Source organism: Dendrobates tinctorius, unplaced genomic scaffold, assembly GCF_039654945.1.
Source record: "Dendrobates tinctorius isolate UK_male_01 unplaced genomic scaffold, ASM3965494v1 ptg000014l, whole genome shotgun sequence".
NCBI lineage: Eukaryota > Metazoa > Chordata > Amphibia > Anura > Dendrobatidae > Dendrobates > Dendrobates tinctorius.
Genome location: NW_027361682.1, coordinates 26888279 through 26910845, shown reverse-complemented (window position 1 = coordinate 26910845; position 22567 = coordinate 26888279). Strand labels below are relative to the sequence as shown.

The window sequence follows — 22567 nt, the reverse complement described above, 5'->3', positions numbered from 1 at the left end:
GTGCATGCTATATTTTGCCTCTCTATTGTGCCAGCTTTTGGTGTTTGCTTTAATAAACCAACAGCCACTGTGTGTGCTGCTGTACAGTGCAAGTAATTTTATGTCCTATAGTGGTAGTTGAGGTGTGCCTTTCTATAAAGTGCCAACCACAGTGCCAGCCACAGCATTCTATATTACAAAGTGCTAGCCATAGTATGCCCTTCTATACAACCCCAGCCATGATATGCATTTTATACAGTAACAGCCACAGTGTGCACTTTTGTACTGTCCTTGCACAGTATGTCCTTCTATACAGCGCCAACCAGAGTGTGCCTTTCTATACTGTCCAGCCAGGATGTGCCTTGTACAGAGCACCAGTCATGGTTTGCCATTATATACAGTGCCAGCAAGAGTGTGCCCTTTCATGAAGCACCAGCCATGGTATTCCATGTTATAGAGCACCAGCCACAGTGTACCATTTTTTAGAGCATCAGCCATGGTGTACCTTTCTCTATTGCGCCACCCTTGGTGTACCATTCTGTAGAGCATCAGCCATGGTGTACTTTTCTCTATTGCGCCACCTATGGTGTTACATTCTATAGAGCAGGGGTCCCCAACCTGTAGCTTGAGAGCCAAATGTGGCTCGCGGTTCCATGAATTGTGGCTCACAACTGTCTGCCAGCTTGGTGCATTAGGTCCAGGTCTAGCAAACAGGAATGAAGAGTACATCTCAAAATAGTGAATGTTGTGAGTAGTCCTGTACAGAGCAGATCTGGATGCACATATACTGATCTTAGCGGTTTAAAAATGTTTTAGGTATGGAACGCTGGAGGATGGTACTATCTATTAGAGGAGGACATCAAAGCTGGATGTGACAGTGTGTTGGGAGTCCTTGATGGGAGAATACTGAATGGAGGTATTGTGGGAACCCCTGGATCTCAGTGTATTGCTTTGGAATGATTTCTGTGGAAAAGCTTTGGCTATCATTATAGCTGTAATAGGGGCTTTGGTTGACACTACTTTGAAGGGGGCGGGAGCTGGATGTGGCTTGCGACCCTCTGTGGCTCGCGACCCTCTCTCTAAACTAAATGTGGCTCTCAAGGTCAGAAAGGTTGGGGACCACTGCTATAGAGCATCAGCCATGGTGTACCTTTCTGTATTGCGCCACCCATGGTGTACCATTCTGTAGAGCACCAGCCATGGTGTACCCTTCTATAGAGCATCAGTCATGGTGTACCTTTCTGTATTGCACCATCCATGGTGTTCCATTCTATAGAATAACAACCATGGAGTACCTTTCTGTATTGCGCCACTCATGGTGTACCTTTCTGTTTTGCGCCACCCATGGTGTACCATTCTATAGAGCACCAGCCATGGTGTACCATTCTGTATTGCGCCACCCATCGTGTACCATTCTATAGAGCACCAGCCATGGTGTACCATTCTGTAGAGCATCAGTCATGGTGTACCTTTCTGTTTTGCGCCATCCATGGTGTACCATTCTATAGAGCATCAGCCATGGTGTACCATTCTGTATTGTGCCACCCATGATGTACCATTCTATAGCGCACCAGCCATGGTGTACCATTCTGTAGAGCATCAGTCATGGTGTACCTTTCTGTATTTCGCCATCCATGGTGTACCATTCTATAGAGCATCAGCCATGGTGTACCATTCTGTATTGCGCCACCCATGGTGTACCATTCTATAGAGCATCAGCCATGGTGTTCCATTCTGTATTGCGCCACCCATAGTGTACCATTCTATAGAGCATCAGCCATGGTGTACCTTTCTGTATTGCGCCACCCATGGTGTACCATTCTATAGAGCACCAGCCATGGTGTAGCATTCTGTATTGTGCCACCCATCGTGTACCATTCTATAGAGCACCAGCCATGGTGTACCATTCTGTATTGCGCCACCATGGTGTACCATTCTATAGAGCACCAGCCATGGTGTACCTCTCTGTATTGCGCCATCCATGGTGTACCATCTATAGAGCATCAGCCATGGTGTTCCATTCTGTATTGCGCCACCCATGGTGTACCATTCTATAGAGCACCAGCCATGGTGTACCATTCTGTATTGCGCTACCCATGGTGTACCATTCTATAGAGCACCAGCCATGGTGTACCATTCTGTAGAGCATCAGTCATGGTGTACCTTTCTGTATTGCTCCACCCATGGTGTACCATTCTATAGAGCACCAGCCATGGTGTACCATTCTGTATTGCGCCACCCATGGTGTACCATTCTATAGAGCACCAGCCATGGTGTACCATTCTGTAGAGCATCAGTCATGGTGTACCTTTCTGTATTGCTCCACCCATGGTGTACCATTCTATAGAGCAACAACCATGGTGTGCCCTTCTAGACGGCGCAAGCCATGTTGTGCCCTACTATAGAGCACCAGCCATGTTGTGCCCATCTATAGAGCACCAACCATGATGTTCCATTCTATAGAGCAACAACCATGGTGTGCCTTTCTATACTGTGCCATCCATGGTAAGCCCTTCTATAGAGCACCAGCCATGTCTCACCCCTCTATAGAGCACCAGCCATGGTGTTCTCTTCTATAGAGCACCAGCTATGGTGTGCCCTTCTATAGAGTATCAGCCATGGTGTGCCCTTCTATAGAGCACCAGCTATGGTGTGCCCTTTTATAGAGTATCAGCCATGGTGTGCCCTTCTATAGAGCACCAGCTATGGTGTGCCCTTCTATAGAGCACCAGCTATGGTGTGCCCTTCTATAGAGTATCAGCCATGGTGTGCCCTTCTATAGAACCACGATATTCCGTTTATACAGTAACAGCCACAGTGTGCCCTTTTATACTGTCCAGGCACGATATGTCCTTCTATAGAGCACTAGCCAGAGTGTGCCTTTTTATAGAGCACCAGCCATGGTGTGCCCTTCTATACAGCGTCAACTAGAGAGTGCCCTTCTTTATAGCATCAGCCAGAAAGTGCCCTTTTCTAAAATGCAAGCGACACTTTGACTTTCCATCAACGTACCAGTCATGGTGTGCCCTTTTATACAGTGCAATCCATGGTGTTCAATTCTATGTTATGACGGCTAAACTGTGCCATCCTATACAGCACCAGCCACGGAGTGCCCAATCATGCAGCCCAAACAGGCACTATGTGCCCTTGTACACCATGTCTCTGTGAGCATTGGGTTGTTAATAATTCCAGTCATAGAGATCAACACCATGATGTGTTTTGCTCAGCTTTTCATTAGTCCTTATGGCAATTTGCTTAATTATCTATCAGTATCAGGAGACGCGGTCACTACAGATGAGACAGATCGGCCAATGGTTTTGTACCATGCTGGTGATTGCCATTAGATGGTTTCAGTGGGCTTCGCGTGTAACTTAAAATCTCACCCCTGTTCTTCCACCATATCAGAGAATGTTTACAGTTACTAAAAGTTATGGATATATAGTAAAAAGATTGACGTGTAAGCCGCTCACTCCACAAGCAGCACTGCTGTTCTGTTCAGGTTTACCACATTGCATTAGCAAATGCGCTAAAATGAAAAAGGTTAATGCTTACAGGAGCCTGTGGTTTTGGAGGAGATTGTGGAAACATTATGTTACTTAGTGCTTAGGGAATTCTCCGACCTCCTTTAGTGGCCAGAGGAGGAATTTCATTACAACCAGTGGTCTGAACGCATTACGTTTGAGAGCAGGATCTTATTTTTGTGCGCCTGCACGGCTGCTCCATGAAGGTTGTGGCATGTGGTGGAGCGGCTCTTATAGTAACCACATTTCAACACATTACTCCTTCACTCCTAGTAAGTGACCTTTATTTCTGCGTTAAATGCAGTGGAGATTATTTTTTTTCTGACGTAGCGGAGTTGACTTTGTGATATGTCATGAAAATATATCACCGTATGCCATCTTTGGCTTTACGTAGAGCAACAAACCTCTCTTGAAGCTAATGTAACTTTTTGCTGGTCAACACTTGCAAGTTTGTGAATAGTTGAGGTCCCCTTAATTGCGTATGGAAAGGACCATGATACCTCGCATTGAATTTGTTTTTGAGTGAGGCGGTTTATGACCCGTGTTGTGTATTTTTGAACTGTTTGCTCTGAACCCTCTTTCTCCTCATCTCGTGTCTGAACATATGAACTTGGTATTAAGCTTCCTTCCTAAATGCAGACAGGCTTTGACATAAAGTTTCTGCCTGCAGTGACAGATTCTTTCACAATTTACATAGCGCTATTTCTTGAATTGATGTGTAGAATCAGAAATACAATCAGGATAATTATACTCGTTAGTCAGAGATGAACTCGCAAAAGCGACAAGGCGGAACGAGAATAAGATCTCTCTGCTGGAACAAGCTGGATAGATGCAGAATGAGCAGAGATTGGCCTGGATTTAGTATCCAAACTTGGAGATGCATACACAATAGACAATTGGACTCCAACCTGTGACTATGAAGCTTTTATGAATCTGCATGTCCCAGAATACAGCCGTAAGAACATGGTGGGATTTTTACGTAATCTAAGAGTGCAACAAAATCAAGTGATCAGTTTCATTGTGAATCAGTGAATGGAAAAATTGAGTGACTAAAAGTGAAGTATGGTCATCAGTGTTTAAAACTGATAAGCTTATAGGGTTTTGTTATGTTTAGGTGGCAAAAGTATGTCGAGAGAGGTATGATCAAAGGAAAAGCATCCAGATAATGGACGTCCTTTGGACGTAAATAACTCGCCAACAAAAAGAGTGTCAAAGGAGGATGTGAATAATCATTCTGATTTGCTCAGAGGAAGATGTAAAGCATTATTCTGATAGCAGGAATCAGAGGAAAATGTGATGAATTGTTCTATTGAAAGGTATAAGGCGAAGATGTGAAGAATCAATCTCATGAATTGACTCAGAAGAGGATGTAAAGAAAAGTTCTCCTAATAAGAATCGCAGGAGGATATGAAATATTTTTCTGAAAAAGGAAAGGGGAAGATGTGAAGAATCACTCTGCTGAAATGTGTCAGAAGACTTAAAAAAAAATGTTTTGATGAACAGGTAGTCAAGAAACATGCAGATGTCTAGCTAACATTTCCAAATCCACAGATGGACTATGACAACAGACACCCAGTTCTAGTGTCATTACTGACTAAGGGGGACAGAAAGGAAAGATGTGCAAAGTTACCAAAGATTGTATCACAGAGCTGTGGAAGTACATGCTAGGACACAAAGCTAGGAGGGATAGCTAATACTAGAGAAGAGAGAGAGAGGATTCAAAAAGATTTAAATAAACTGGAGAAGTGGGCAGCAACTAACAGAATGGTTTTTAACAGGGAGAAATGCAAAGTACTACATCTGGGCAATAAAAATGAAAAAAGCATATATAGAATGGGAGGAATAGGGCTAAGTGACAGCACATGTGAAAAAGACTTGGGTATACTAATAGATCACAGACTGAATATGAGTCAACAGTGTGATGCAGCAGCAAAAAAGGCAAATGCAATTCTAGGATGTATTAACAGAAGCATTTTAAAAAAGACATCAACAAACTGGAGCAAGTTCAGAAAAGAGCGACCAGAATGGTGACCGGTCTGCAAACCCTGTCTTATGAGGAAAGGTTGCAGGATTTGGGAATGTTTAGTTTGCAAAAGAGAAGACTGAGAGGAGACTTAATAGCTGTCTACAAATATCTCAAGGGCTGTCACATTGTAGAAGGATCAACTTTATTCTCATTTGCACAAGGAAAGACTAGAAGCAATGGGATGAAACTGAATGGGAAGAGACACAGATTAGATATTAGAAAAAACTTTTTGACAGTTAGAGTGATCAATGAGTGGAACAGGCTGCCATGAGAAGTGGTGAGTTCTCCTTCAATGGAAGTCTTCAAACAGAGGCTGGACAGACATCTGACTGGGATGATTTAGCGAATCCTGCTTTGAGCAGGGGGTTGGACCAGATGGCCCAGGAGGTCCCTTCCAACTCTACGATTCTATGATTCTATGATTCTACATTGTGTAATCAGATGAATCCAGAATACTGTTGCACCATGATGAAAGGAGGGACAGAATTTGGAAATTTGTGGTATAATACTTGTAGAGATAATACTAGAAAGAAGATTGTCAGGAGCTCCCATCCAAATATTGTGCAGCCTTTCTGGATGAGTGTTAAAATATTGAAAAATATTGGACCTTTCGTTGTGTAAGGGAAAATGGTTCCAGAATGCAAATTATGACAAGTGATTACATCAATGAATGTCCTGTATAAATGAGCAGAATGACTCGCAATGACGCACAATAGAAATCACAGATTAAATTGACACAGCCTCCTACCCATGCATGAGAGTAGGCTCATATAATCACTGAGCCTTAGGAGACAATCAGGTCTTGTTGTCTAATTTCAGATTGATTTTAGATCTTGACAGATCCATGAACCATTGTCCGGAACTTCAGGCTCATTTTTTGAATCAATGTTCCAAGATTGACGTAACCTACACCCCTTTCTGCCTAGATGGATCAGAGTAACAACTGAATAGGATTAATGGGGCTATCCCAGAAATTACTTTAATATCAAAAGTTCTGAAAGACTGTTAATCGTTGATGAAAGGGGTTGTCCACTACTCTGATAACCCATTCTTAAATACTACATTCCTCATTGTAAATTACATTTACCTTATACTCCCCTATGGTACTGGTGCCTTTCCAGAGATATCCGAGCCAGTTCTCCTGAGATTTGTATGACATTGTTATTCCACATGAGGCCTGCAATCAGTCAGCGTTCGCTATTGAGTTGCTGCTCTCTCTCTTCCTTCAGACTAACCTTGAATGTCCAAAAGAAGTTAGAGAATCCCTGCACAGACCGAGCTATGGGCAATACCCGCCAGCACTCTGTTCATTAGGTGGACGTACACGTTGCCATACACTTAGAACACTAGGTGCCACCATACACTTCTACATTTACATAAGTGCCTGTCAGAACCTTTCAGTGAATTAATTTTTGAAGTCCTTCTTCCCCAGTGGTTGAATGACTCCTAAAAATTAAAGTTTTCAAAGCTGGAGATCCACACCTCCACCGCTAACCAGCTCATCAGTGCATTTGTCATCAGTGCTTGACTTTTATGCGTTAGCGATACAGGACATGCAGGGGTCATACCTAGGCCGTGGTATCGTTTTACCAAAAGGTCAACACCAATATTATAAATGGCACATGGTGGGGGGGATGAAGGTCGCAGATTTTGAATCAGTGCCTCGGATCTTCACGTTACATCTGATGACCGGATTGACATTCTGAAAGGCACTTGGCAATTTTGACTTTACAAAATGTCATAATCATCATCCGGTCAAATAAGCAATCCCGAGCAGGATTGCTTATTTGACCGGATGATGATTATTTTGTGTGACTGCAGTTGTATTTCAATAAAGAACATTAGATTGAGCGCCGGTCTGATAATATGAAAAAAACGAAATGTCTCCTCTTTCTGTTTTGTTAAAATTTTACTCTTTTTTTATGAGTCCTTTTCTATTAAGGAGGAAAAAAAATGCTGCACTTCCAATATGTCTTCCGTGCTTTATTTCATTAGCCTGTTGTGGGCTTTCACGCCGGATTTGATTGCATCGTGTAACCTCCCGACTGCCGAGATGATTTGTTTGTGAATACAGTAGAAGCGATGTTTCCGCTTTGGCTTCCTCCCAAGAAAACATCCATGTTCGGAGTTGATGAAACTCTCACAGTCTCCACTTCTCTCTTCTTCTGCTAGGAAATTTTATGTTCTCGTCCTTGCAATTTTCTCAGCATCAAGAGTCATGCCAGAAAATGAGATCTGTCAACAGGCTCGGCTACATAAGGATTCAATACAAATTAACGCGGCGTATAAAGGTCTTGTACACATGCTTTATGCATTCTGCAGTTTATCAGTTGATTTGTATGCAGTCAGGACTGGAAAGGGAGAGTTGGAGATAACGCAGGACTGTGATTAATTGGAAGAGACACCGAATCTCTTGTGATAACGGAAAACGCTTGCCAGTTAATGTATTTTTGCTATGCTCGCTAACAGACTCTGAATGTGACAGTAGTATAATACCCAGCTTATATCGTGCCTGCGGAGATCAATAAGGGGTTCCGACAATCGTTATAATTATTCCAAAATCTTGTTCAAAAAGGAAAATCAACACTTGGGCTTATCAAGCTTCTTCCAGGATCTTTGGCACTGATGGCCCTTCATAGGAATGGCCATATTTGCTTGATTTATGGGAACGTGAGCTCACTTACAACTTGTATGGTAGAGCCACCATGCCAATGTAAACAATAGCTGGCCCTGAGAGGTCAGACCCCACTAATCCTACACAGTGACTCCACCAGCAGAATAGTGACTGCTGCTCTGGGGTATAATATATGATGTAACTCAGGATCGGTACAAAATAAGTAATGTATTTACACAGTGATTGCACCAGCAGAATAGTGATTGCAGCTCTGGAGTATAATACCGGATGTAACTCAGGATCAGTACAGGATCAGTGATGTAATGTATGTACACAGTGACTGCACCAGCAGAATAGTGAGAGCAGCTCTGGGGTATAATACAGGTTGTAACTCAGGATCACTACAGGATAAGTAATGTAATGTATGTACACAGTGACTGCACCAGCAGAATAGTGAGTGCAGCTCTGGGGTATAATACAGGATGTAACTCAAGATGAGTACAGGATCAGTAATGTAATGTATGTACACAGTGACTGCACCAGCAGAATAGTGAGTGCAGCTCTGGGGTATAATACAGGATGTAACTCAGGATCAGTACAGGATCAGTGATGTAATGTATGTACACAGTGACTGCACCAGCAGAATAGTGAGTGCAGCTCTGGAGTATAATACAGGATGTAACTCCGGATCAGTACAGGATAAGTAATGTAATGTATGTACACAGTAACTGCACCAGCAGAATAGTGAGTGCAGCTCTGGAGTATAATACAGGATGTAACTCAGGATCAGTACAGGATAAGTAATGTATGTACACAGTGACTGCACCAGCAGAATAGTGAGTACAGTTCTGGGGTATAATACAGGATGTAACTCAGGATCAGTACAGGATAAGTAATGTAATGTATGTACACAGTAACTGCACCAGCAGAATAGTGAGTGCAGCTCTGGAGTATAATACAGGATGTAACTTAGTATTTCAACGTTTTGCAGATACTCTGTTTAAAACTGTGAAATAGTGTTATTGTTGTATAATGCCACTATACCAGTAGTAACGTCATCTACAGCGAATAGTAAACTGATCACTATTGTTCTTGGCATATAATATTGTGAGAGCGATTACATCTAAAACCCAGCAATTTGCAGAACAACTATAGAATTGACATAATTCTATCAATCAGATTCTACATTGTTGCATGTATCTCGTTGATATATATTTTCAGTTTCTAATGATTATATCTTTTTTCTTTTTATAGGGTTTAAGTGATGATCCTTTCTCTTTTACAACTTTGAATAACGACTCCAAAACTGTCAAGGAGAAGGAGGAAGACCGGGATCTGACCATCCGGATAGGTAGAGGGGTCCCTCACACAGGCAAGCATCCCATGTTGTCATATACCAAGCATGATAATTGGGGTGCTGTCAATTGGCCATCTTTTGAATGTGGCGTGTCAGCACAAGACATTTGGTATCCTGTGTAATGATTGAGTGCAGCTTTTTTTTTTTTGTGAGAGGGCTGCTATAACATGTAACATCAGGACACAATTGGTTGACAGTACCACATTTGAGCAAATTTTTGAACATTTTTACTTTAATGGGAAGCAACACGTTTATTCCTGTCTTATGAAGGCAATGGCAGGATTTCCTCGCTGTATTGTCTGCAAAAAATGGTTATATAGGAGGAATATATAGTACAATATATGACACTGTCACCCACAACATCTATCATTTCTCCTGAAACAGCGCCACAGCGGCACACAGGTATTGTCTGGTACTGAGTTGAATAAACCAGCTCACCTGCCTTGGCTAGTGGTGCGTGGAAGCACGAGTACCGTGTAGTCTCACGTCCAAGAAAAATAATCCAATTCAGCTTCCAAAGGTCGCACCAGTGCTGAGGCAACGCGTTTCGAACAATAGTAGTTCTGTTTCAACATATTGTCTTAATTGTCATTGTGCATCATGTGTGTGGTGGCTTGCAATTAGGAGGCGGAGGTATATATTCGCATGTTGTTCTCATTGCAAGCAGCTTTGAAAAAGAACTACTATTGTTCGAAACGCGTTGCCTCAGCACAGGTGCGGCTTTGGAAGCTAAATTGGATTGTTTTTCTTGGATTGTCTGGTACTGCAGCTGAGCTCCTACATTGCTCCTTTTAAAGTATAAAGCATTACATGGATAACCTTGTAGTGCAATATAAATGAAGACCATAGAGCCTGGAAATACTTGCACCTTATATCTTGCCCTCCGAGTCCTTTCTCTTTTTACACTATAGGACCTTTATTTTTTCCAGCTTTGACAATGACTCTGAATCTATAATTTGTTCTCTACCTAATACACTACTGTATGAGCTGGTTTCTTAGGGTCTTATGTTTTTCCTTCTTTTTCCTGCCCTGAGCTTGCTCTTATCTTGAAAATGATAAATTCTTTTGTGTGATTGATTGTCCTGTTGGCTTGGCAGCAGAGCTGAACAAGGCCTTAGTTCATTAGGGTCATAGTAAGATTTACAGGTCTGCAATGGTTGTAAGGCAAGATGAGGAAAGGTCAAAAGGAGCCAATGCTGAATGATCTGTCTCATTGATTGCTTCAAAGAGGCATAGTGCTTGAATATAAATATTTTAATGGTCCTATTGGGACCTGTACATGGTAATATAGTTAACAGAAGTGGGAATATAGGAGGAGCTCACAACTTTAAGAGAGTTATCCATGGTGGTAGTGGAAGTCTGTAGTCAAGCTACAGTTAGGTCCATATATATTTGGACAGAGACAACATTTTTCTAATTTTGGTTCTAGACATTACCACATTAAATTTTAAACAAAACAATTCAGATGCAGTTGAAGTTCAGACTTTCAGCTTTCATTTGAGGGTATCCACATTAACATTGGATGAAGGGTTTAGGAGTTTCAGCTCCTTAACATGTGTCACCCTGTTTTTAAAGGGACCAAAAGTAATTGGACAGATTAAATAATTGTAAATAAAATGTTCATTTCTAGTACTTGGTTGAAAACCCTTTGTTGGCAATGACTGCCTGAAGTCTTGAACTCATGGACATCACCAGATGCTGTGTTTCCTCCTTTTTGATCCTCTGCCAGGCATTCACTGCGGTGGTTTTCAGTTGCTGTTTGTTTGTGGGCCTTTCTGTCTGAAGTTTAGTCTTTAACCCCTTCACCCCCAAGGGTGGTTTGCACGTTCATGACCGGGCCAATTTTTACAATTCTGACCACTGTACCTTTATGAGGTCATAACTCTGGAAAGCTTCCATGGATCCCGGTGATTCTGACATTGTTTTCTCGTGACATATTGTACTTCATGTTAGTGGTAAAATTTCATTCAAATAACTTGCGTTTATTTGTGAGAAAAACGGAAATTTGGCGAAAATTTTGAAAATTTCGCAATTTTCCAACTTTGAATTTTTATGCCCTTAAATCACAGAGATATGGCACCCAAAAAACTTGATAACTAACATTTCCCACATGTTTACTTTACATCAGCACAATTTTGGAACCAAAATTTTTTTTGGTTAGGAAGTTATAAGGGTTAAAAGTTGACCAGCGATTTCTCATTTTTACAACACCATTTTATTTTTACGGACCACATCACATTTGAAGCCACTTTAAGGGGTCTGTATGATAGAAAATACCCAAAAGTGACACCATTCTAAAAACTGCACCCCTTAAGGTGCTCAAAACCACATTCAAGAAGTTTATTAACCCTTTAGGTGCGTCACAGGAATTTTTTTAAATATTTAAAAAAAAATGAACATCTAACTTTTTTTCACAAAAAAAGTACTTCAGGTTCAATTTTTTTTATTTTACCAAGGGTAACAGGAGAAATTGGACTGCAAAAGTTATTGTGCAATTTGTCCTGAGTACGCTGATACCTGATATGTGGGGGGGAACGACTGTTTCGGCGCATGGCAGAGCTCAGAATGGAAGGAGCGCCGTTTGACTTTTTCAATGCAAAATTGTCTGGAATTCAGATCGGACGCCATGTCACGTTTGGAGAGTCCCTGATGTACCTAAACAGTGGAAACCCCCTACAAGTGACCCCATTTTGGAAACTAGACCCCCCAAGGAACTTATCTAGATATGTGGTGAGAACTTTGAACCCACAAGGGCTTTACAGAAGTTTATAACGTACAGCAGTACAATTAAAAAATCATATTTTTTCCACAAAAATGATCTTTTCACCCCAATTTTTATTTTCCCAAGGGTAACAGGACCCTAAACATTATTGTGCAATTTGTCCTGAGTACGCTGATACCCCACATGTGGGGGTAAACCACTATTTGGGCGCATGGCAGAGCTCGGAAGGGAAGCAGCGCCATTTGACGTTTTTGGCTGGAATTGAGATCGGACATCATGTCGCGGTTGGAAAACCCCTGATGTACCTAAACAGTGGAAACCCCCCACAAATGACACCATTTTGTAAACTAGACCCCCCAAGGAACTTATCTAGATGTGTGGTGAGAACTTTGAACCCCCCAGTGCTTCACAGAAGTTTATAACGCCCGGGCGTGAAAATAAAAATTTCGTATTTTTTCCACAAACATGATCTTTTAGTCACCATTTTTTTATTTTCCCAAGGGTACCAGAAGAAATTGGACCCCAAAAGTTGTTGTCCAATTTGTCCTGAGTATGCTGATACCCCATATGTGGGAGAAAACTACTGTATGTGCACACGTCGGGGCTCGGAAGGGAAGTAGTGACGTTTTGGAATGCAGACTTTGATGGAATGGTCTGCGGGTGTCTTGTGCGTTTGGAGAGCCCCTGATGTACCTAAACTATTGAAACTCCCCACAAGTGACCCCATTTTGGACACTAGACCCCCCACGGAACTTATCTAGGTGTGTGGTGAGCACTTTGAACCCCCAAGTGCTTCACAGAATTTTATAACGCTCGGACGTGAAAATAAAAAAATCATTTTTTTCCACAAAATGATATTTTTGCCCCCAATTTTTTATTTTCCTAAGGGTAACAGGAGAAATTGGACCCCAAAAATTGTTTTGCAATTTGTCCTGAGTAGGCTGATACCCTACATGTGGGGGTAAAACACTGTTTGGGCGCATGTCAGAGCTTGGAAGGGAAGGCGCACCATTTGACTTTTTCAACTCAGAATTGGCTGGAATTGAAATCAGACGCCATGTTGCATTTGGAGAGCCCCTGATGTTCCCAAACAGTGGAAACCCCCAATTCTAACTCCAACCCGAACCCCAACACACCCCTAACCCTAATCTCAGCCCTAACCCTAGCCCTAACCCTAACCCTAACCGTAATGGAAAAATGGAAATAAATACATTTTTTTAATTTTATTATCTTTCCCTAACTAAGGGGGTGATAATGGGGGGTTTGATTTACTATTTATGGCGGTTTTTATGTTTGGCGGCTGTCGCACGCTAAAAGACGCTTTTTATTGTAAAAATAGTTTTTGCATCACCACATATTGAGAGCTATAATTTTTCCGTATTTTGATCCACCGAGTCATGTCAGGTCTTATTTTTTGCGGGATGAGTTGACGTTTTTATTGGTACCATTTTCGGGCACGTGACATTTTTTGATCGCTTTTTATTCCGATTTTTGGGACGCAGAATGAACAAAAACCAGCGTTTCATGAATTTCCTTTGGGGGGGTGCGTTTACACCGTTCCGCGTGCGGTAAAATTGATAAAGCGGTTTTATTCTTCGGGTCAGTACGGTTACAGCGATACCTCATTTAGGTCTTTTTTTATGTTTTGTCGGTTTTATGCAATGAAAACTATTTTATATAAAAAATAATTATTTTTGCATCGCTTTATTCTGCGAGCTATAACTTTTTTATTTTTTCGCTGATGATGCTGTGTGGTGGCTCGTTTTTTGCGGGACAAGATGACGTTTTCAACGGTATCATGGATATTTATATGCGTCTTTTTGATCGCGCGTTACACTTTTTGTTTGGCGGTATGATAATAAATCATTAATTTTTGCTTCGTTTTTTATTTTTTAAGGGGTTCGCTAAAGGGGTTAACTAATGGGACAGTTTTATAGGGCGGGTCGTTACGGACGCGGCGATACCTAATATGTGTACTTTTATTGTTTTTTTTTTTTTATTTTCAAAAAATGGATTTATTTGGGGGAATATTTTTTTTTTTTCTTCTAATTTATTTGGCGATTTTTTTAAATTATTTTAACACTTTATTTTTTTTTTTTTTTTACTTTATTAAATAGTCCCAGGTGGGACATCACTGTTCTGTGAAAGATCGCTGATCTGTCACATCACAGATCACTGTGACAGATCAGCGATCTGTCACAGGCAGTGCACAAGGCTTCCTCATGCCTATGCTTTGCAGGCACTGAGGAAGCCAGCTTCCTGCAGGCCCCCGAAGGCCCCCGTCGCCATCTTGGATTCAGGGGCCTGCAGGAAAGGATCCCCCGGCAGCAGCACTGCACATTGTGCTTCCGTGGGGGGCTCAGGGAAGAACGGAGGGAGCCCCCTCCCTGCCGATGCTTCCCTTTAACCCCCGGTACACCGCGATCATGTTTGATCGCGGTGTGCAAGGGGTTAACGTGTCGGGGGCAGTCCGTGACCGCCCCTGACACATTGTGCCGGGTGTCAGCTGTGATAATCAGCTGACACCCGGCCGCGATCAGCGGCGCTCACCACGTGGGCGCCGCTGATCGCGGTAGACGTACTGTCCCGTCCATGGGCATAGGGGCCCGGGGCCCAGGGACGGGATAGTACGTCGGATGTCAGGAAGGGGTTAACAAGTGAAATGCATGCTCAATTGGGTTGAGATCAGGTGACTGACTTGGCCGTTCAAGAATATTCCACTTCTTTGCTTTAATAAACTCCTGGGTTGCTTTGGCTTTATGTTTTGGGCCATTGTCCATCTGTAGTATGAAACGACAACCAATCAGTTTGGCTGCATTTGGCTGGATCTGAACACACAGTATGGCGCTCTAAATACCTCAGAATTCTTTTGGCTGCTTCTGTCCTGTGTCACATCATCAATAAACACTAGTGACCCAGTGCCACTGGCAGCCATGCATGCCCAAGCCATCACACTGCCTCCGCCGTGTTTTACAGATGATGTGGTATGCTTTGGATCATGAGCTGTACCATGCCTTCGCCATACTTCTCTCTTTCCATCATTCTGGTAGAGGTTGATCTTGGTTTCATCTGTCCAATGAATGTTCTTCCAGAACTGTGCTGGCTTTTTTAATGTTTTTTGGCAAAGTCCAGTCTAGCCGTTTGATTCTTGATGCTTATGAGTGGCTTGCACCATGCAGTGAGCCCTCTGTACTTACTTTCATGCAGTCTTCTCTTTATGGTAGATTTGGATATTGATACGCCTAGTGTTGGGTAAATCTTTACATTTTAGGGTTTTACATTGTTTAGTAACTCTTTTTCAGCCTATTGCTACTAGTATCCATTATTTCCATCGTATAAACTCCAGGTTCTTGAGTAAGACACAATTCACATGATATGTATAGACTTGGTCAAAGGCCTCTCATGTAGCCAATTCAGATCTCATGCTTTGAACTTAGGATGGGAAACAGATCTGTCTGCAAGTTGAGATTCTGGTTTGACTTTTATCCTAAGTAAGTTGACAAGGTTCGTTATAGGGTTGATATTGCCTTTTAGGGTTCCTACTTCCATTAGGTGGCGCTACAGTACAAATCCTCTTCCTCTCTGAGGAGGCAATTTGCATATTTAATTTCCAAGAGGAGCACTGCTTGTCCTTTAAGTCTCCTTATATTGGCATGTCAGGCACATCACTCTCCAGAAAGAGGGACGTTATCCCTTAGACCCTAGATAGAACTTTATCATTCTATATCAGTATTGCATATACAAGGATCATGCAAACTCTTCAGAGCGTGGACTTACAGTAATGAGCAATGCCACCTTAAATTATTTCGACTGGTGTTGGGCAGGCTGGCTCTTTTTGGTGATCTAGGTCACTTGGATCTGCTCACCAAAAATTGACTGCTATTTTGGATCCATATTCCATATTTGTTCACCTGAGGTAAACACATATTTAAGATGGAGATTAGGGTCTCCGCAAGAGAAATTGACCTGCTGCGGCTCGTAAACCTGCGCCACATGTCAGTTTCTGCAGGTGATCCGCAGGTGCGCATATGCGCATAGTGGACATGAGATTTCTTGAAATCCCATCCATTATGCTATAACATATGGCCGCTGCGTTTTTGATTCTGCATAAATACGCAACGTCAAAATTGCAGCAATTTCTGATCGTGGGCACGTATCCTTAGGGTACGTGCCCATGATCTGGAAGTAGCAGCGCTTTGGACGCAGTGTTTGTTTGCTGTGTCCAAAGCACTGCCTTCTATTGAACATAGGTAAATCCGCATGTGTTCACTTAACTGTGTGGATTTACTGCATCTAATACATTCTATTGTTGAAATTTCTTCTCCGCAAGAGACATTGATATTCTGCGTATCTGAAAGACGCATGTCAGTTTCCGCCTGAGATCCGCAGGTGGACATTGGGATAGTGGACATGGGGATTTCTAGAAATCCTATCCATTATGCTGTAACATCTGGCAGCTGCGCTTTTGATGCTGCAGAAATATGCAGCTTCAAAACCGCAGCAATTCCTGATCGTGGGCACGTACCCTCACTAGTATGGACTAAAACTGTCCATGCACATAAGAGTAAAGTCAGACAAAGCTACCAGTTTTGCTAATTTTATGTGTGTGAAGGGTTACCAACTTGGGAGAGGAAAAAGGCATCAGAGTTGTGTAGCAACATATTTCCTATTGAGCTGCATGCCATCGAGCATGCATGTTTATAGGGGAGGAGTCAAGGGAAATAGCCGTCGCCCTCAATGAGAGTCGAGTTGACTGCATTTTAAGGTGTATAGACACTTTACTGTCACTTCAAAATAAGTGCATTGTCATTGTGCTTAAGCAACTTATAAGGCTAGCCATCCACATTCAATGAAATCAACTAAGCCGATTTTGGCGAGACTAGATGATTTTTTAATTTATTGGGGCTTCCCGTCTTTCCTCCGATGACAGCTGTCAAGAGAGACAAGGATCGGAAAGTTTGAATTTCAATGACGGTTCCTTTAAAACTTAACTGATTGATCATTTTCAATTTCAACACCTGAACCTTTGAATCTCATTGCCTGATCAGTTTGAATTTCGGTGCCTGATCATTTTCAATTTCGGCACCCGATCGTTTTGAACTTCAACCTCCTCTCCTTTGTATTTTCGGTGAGCGATCCTTTGGAATTTCAGCAGCCATTGCTGTTCAATTTCAGCACCTGATCATTTTGAATTTCAGTTCCTGCTCGTTTTGAACTTCAACCTGATACTTTTTGGTATTTCAATGATCAATCATTTTGAATTTCAGCACCTGAACCTTTGAACTTTAGCAATCATTGCTGTTGAATTTCAGCTACTGATCATTTTGAATTTCAACTTCCTATCATTTTACATTTCACTAATTGTTCATTTTGAATTCCAGCACTTGAATCTTTGACTTTCAGTGCCCAATCATCTTGAATTTCAGTGTCTGATCGTTTTGATCATCAACCTCGTATTCTTTGGAGCTTTAATTATCAGTCCTTTTAAATGTCAGCACCTGAACCTTTGAATTTAAAGGTCGATCATTTTGAATTTCAACACTGATCTTTTTGAATTTAAGCACTTAATTGATTTTAATTTCAGCGCCTGGTCCTTTGGAATTTCAACTTCCTATAATTTAGAGTTTCAGTATGCAATCTTTTTGAATTTCAGCACCTGAACCTTTGAATTGTAGCACCCTTGGGTTCTGAATTTCAACACTCATCCTTCTGAATTTATTCCTGTTGAATTTCTGTAACTGGTCATTTTGAATTTGAGCGCCTGACACCTTTAAGTGTATGTTTCCACGTGGCGTAATGCATCAGGATTTGCTGTGGATTGACAGCTGCAGCGTCCAGATGTTACAGCATAGTGGAGGAGATTTTATGAAATCCTGTTTCCACTATGCGTACAAAGACGCAGGTGACACACCCACGAAACCGGAGACACTTCTTCTCTGTAAGATAAATAGCCCAGTCTATGGATAGGATGCGGTGATTCCGCATGTGTTCATTGAGCACATGCGGTATCACCGCCCGTACAACAGGGGGCGGCGCTTTGGGTTGAGCGGGATTATGCTGCGTCCAAAGCGCTGCTACTACGCAGCGTGAAAACATACCCTGAGAGTTCAGCATCTAATCATTTTTTTCCATGTGAGAAAAGCCATCCCCATTCAGAACATACTCATGCTTGTTGTTGAGAAGATAGCTGTTGCCCAAACAGTATTCATCCAATGGGCAGCACGGTGACTCAGTGGTTAGCACTACCAAGGGGAACATTTGCAAGGAGTTTGTATGTTCTCCCCGTGTTTGCATGGGTTTCCTCCAGTTTCTCTGGTTTCCTCCCACACCAAAGACATACTGATAGGGAATTTAGATTGTGAGCCCCATTGGGGACAGTGCCAATAATGTCTGTAAAGCGTTGTAGAATTGATGGCTCTATATAAATGAGTAAAATAAATAAATAAAAAATCGCTGTCCATCTTCTCAAATTTTGCAGGATCTACCGCTCGCCTGCAGAGAAAAACAATGTCTCAGGCCAGTCTATCTTCTAGAAAACATGTTTATCAGTTATCTACTCTAGATCACTGCACACATTTTACCTCCGTGTGTAGGGGGGGGGGTCTCGGAAATTGGGAACGAGACTACAACAAGTACTAAAGCCCTGGCTGGATTCCCTTCACACTGGTTTCAGTTTTTGTGTTTATTATTTAAAAAAAATATATATATTCTTGGTTGAAAGTTTTTACTTTACTGATGTTTTGAGGGAGTGAATAAAAAAATACATCATGCAACAGTCTGTACGACTTTATTAACAGTCTGTACGACTTTATTGCAAACCTGCAACTGAAAGAAATGGAGCGACCGCTTGATGAAAATCGGGCAACAAGCCGGTCATCCTGCTTCACCTAAAGTCACTATCTAAATAAAGGATGCTGGAAATGTAAGCAGTCTTCAGTGAACTCTGGAAGAGTAAATTGTTTTGGTGTAGCTTCGTATTTTGTGAAGAAATTGATTTTTTTTGTTGTTTACTTTCTTTGCCCCCACATCATTTTTCATTTTAAAAGTGGGAATGACATTTTAAATGTCCTACCAGAAGAAGATATGCAGGATGGTAGGAAGTAATCATTCCTGTGGCTCACAAATTACCTTGATCAATAAGCAGAGCAAGGTTGGCTATGAAACATTGCACACAAGAGCACTGAATCAGAGACCTGGCAGTGGGAGTGTGTCCATCTTACTGAGAGCGTAAAAGGCTGCCAATCCATCATTGATGAACCGGGACATTGATGATAAGTGGCCTACAAGTTTTGGCTCTTGCTAAAGACTCGGGAAAAAAATATGCCCGGCGTCCTGTGGCTTAAAAATAATTTGTTTTCATGTCCTTAATAATTTTTCTTTAACCTTTAAAGATGTGACTTTCTAATGAAATTATTGTCCAAAATAGTAGGAAGAACATAGATCTATAACAAGTCCCTTCCTAAAGTTTTGTGCCACATTAGTTAGGGTATGTGCACACAGTGCAGATTCTGGTGCAGTTCTGCAGCAGATTTGGCCCTGCAGAACTGCAGCAGAACTGCAAGTGATGTACAGTACCATTTAAAGGTGTGTGCACACGCTGTGGATTCTGCTGTGGATCTGCAGCGGTTTTGGCCCTGCAGATTCGCAGCAGAATTAGCTGCGTTGTACAGTACCATTATATCCAATGGAAACCCGCAGTGCAGACGGTGCAGAATTTTCTGCACGTTTTTTTGCTGCGGTTTCCAATCCGCAGAAAGAATTGACATGTCACTTCTTTTCTGCGGATTCCGCCGCGGTTTGCCATCTCCTCCATTGTAGAGATGATAAACCGCAGGGCAAAACTGCAGGCTAATCCGCAGGTCTTTTGTCCTGCGGATTTACCTGCGGATTTTGCAAAATCCACGCGGGAAAAATCCGCAGACTAATCCGCAGCGTGTGCACATAGCCTAAGGCTATGTAAAACAAAAATGCTGTGCACATGCTGCAGATTTTTCCACGCAGATTTGGTGCAGATTTAAAACTGCAGCATGTCACTTCTTTTGTGCAGTTCTGCAGCAGTTTTTCATCTGCTCCATTATAGAAATCTGCAGGTGAAAACTGCAGGGGAAATCTGCACAAAAACTGCAGGTAAAACGAAGGTCATTTTACCTGCAGATTTAGCAAAATCTGCGCAGAAAATTCCACAGCAGAATCCGCACCGTGTGCACGTAGCCTTACGGTATATACTTACCTTTATGTGCTGTAGACACACAGATGATCTTCTGCGGTGCAGCCTCCGGTCTGATCAGTGCTGTCTTGGGACCCGATTAGTCAAATTTTGTAGACACCAGGCACGCAAAGCTATCAGTGCTCTCTATAGCATTAATGGTCCAAAAGAATGAAACTAAAATGTAACATTATTTGCAGCAAGTGCAATGGCGAATTACTAGGGACATCCAGAATATATATTGTTTATTTCACTCATTATTTTCCGCAGCTGTTTGCATACCTCCTGATCACTGTCCCCTATTGGGGCCCACAATATAAGTTTCCTATCAGTATATCTTTGGAGTCTTTGCTTTTGTTGAAGTCAAAATCCAACAAAAGCAATAAAGAAGTTATCATAACAAAAATGGTCTCCATTAATAAATACCATAAAATGTTATGTAGACCAAAACACAATACAAAGATTTAAAGATACACTCCTCAATATTGAAATTGTAACAAGTGAATGGAAAATTACAGCTTGGATAGACATGTTATAGTCAAAGGTTGGAAAATGGAAACAAAATTTTCAAGACATTTCGATTTATTCAGTTTGGATTATGAGAACCACGTGCAGAACTTTCCGCACTTACAGCCTCGGAATGCTGAATGCACTTGCATAAAATCTATAATAATAATAATCTTTATTTTTTATATAGCGCTAACATATTCCGCAGTGCTTTACAGTTTGCACACATTATCATCACTGTGCCCAATGGGGCTCACAATCTAAATTCCCTATCAGTATGTCTTTGGAATGTGGGAGGAAACCGGAGAACCCGGAGGAAACCCACACAAACACGGGGAGAACATACAAACTCCTTGCAGAAAGGCATAGTCTTGCTACCCTAACCCCCCACATCAAGATGAAGCTGAGTTTGTAGCTTATACCAGTTTAGTGTTCCCAAGATGTGTGTGAAGTCTCAATCTTCCAGCTACTTTTTCAACTTGCGTAACTTTCCAGCCACTTTTCTTGAGAGGTTGTTTTTTTTTCATCAGCACTCTGCCTCCATTATAGGTGCAGGACATCATTTCACTTCACAGCGTGCATTGCTTCTGACATTATTCAGTGGCTTGTTGGCCAAAAACTCAAAGGCCGTCTCTCTGTTATGCTTGTATGCAGTTTAACAGATGGGGGGAGCAGCAGCAGAGAGATGAAGACTGTCCCCTCTCCCAGTAGAAAGACAAAGACCCACCACTACTTCCAGTAATCTATCTCGGCCTCTCTGCTTCTAGAAACGGATTACACTCGGCAACAGACAGTCAGACAGAATGCAGACCATTAGTGGACAGAATTTTGGGGGTGTAAAAACAGCAGAACTGCAAAGAAAAAGTGGTTTCCAGACTGTCTTTTTATCGCATTCTCTATCACATTAGATTGTCTGACAGTACATGAGACATTTAATGTCAGACTTCCAAACATAAGCTGGCCAAGTTCACATACTTCCCAAAAAAAGCTCTATTTTTAGTAAGTTATGAGTAGAATAGTCTACAATATATAAATTGCCACCTACATTGTATAATGTGGAATATGGCCAAAAGATGCACACATGCCCAAAGTAGTAAAATATCACATTCCTTCATATTTAATAGCAGCAATGTTTGGTGGAAAGGCTGACAGCTTTGTCCAAAGGCTAAAATGTGATAAATACTTGTCCATCAGGAAAAATATTCATGCCTTGCAAGAAAATAGGTTCACAAATACAAGGTGTGGAGCAATTCATTTTGAGTACATGCTATACACTTTCTTGTCCTTATGTGAGTCTGGGCTTGATGAGGATTGTGGCTTTAAGGGGTTGGCCACACCTTTACAATTATTTTTCATGTGATCTAAATGCCATAGATAAGCACTTTTACTAAATACTTTGCTTTCTCAATTTTTTTTTGTAACTTGTGCTGTGCCTCTGGTCACATGACTGAGAATCCCCAGACTTCTTTTAATGTAACCTCAAAATCTCCCTGAGATCTGGGTTCTAGAACGTCGTGGGAGAGCATGACTTGCTATTGGTGGGTAGAGCTCCAGTAAGTAGAGCTCACACTTCTCCTGTACATGCTGATGTAGACATCGCCCTCCCTGCAGACGCAGCACTCCCTGATAATCTTT

At 41.8% G+C, this 22567-nt stretch overlaps 1 protein-coding gene across 5 annotated transcripts in view; it reads left to right on the top strand.

The window, feature by feature from the left end:
* The window catches only part of SLC39A11 (solute carrier family 39 member 11), a 641085-nt gene that overhangs the window by 362120 nt on the left and 256398 nt on the right, over positions 1-22567 (top strand). For all 5 annotated transcript variants that reach the window (XM_073560128.1, XM_073560111.1, XM_073560102.1 and 2 more), the window contains one exon: positions 9395-9512. In XM_073560128.1, coding sequence (XP_073416229.1) covers positions 9395-9512 — 118 coding nt within the window. The remainder of the gene's footprint in view (positions 1-9394; positions 9513-22567) is intronic.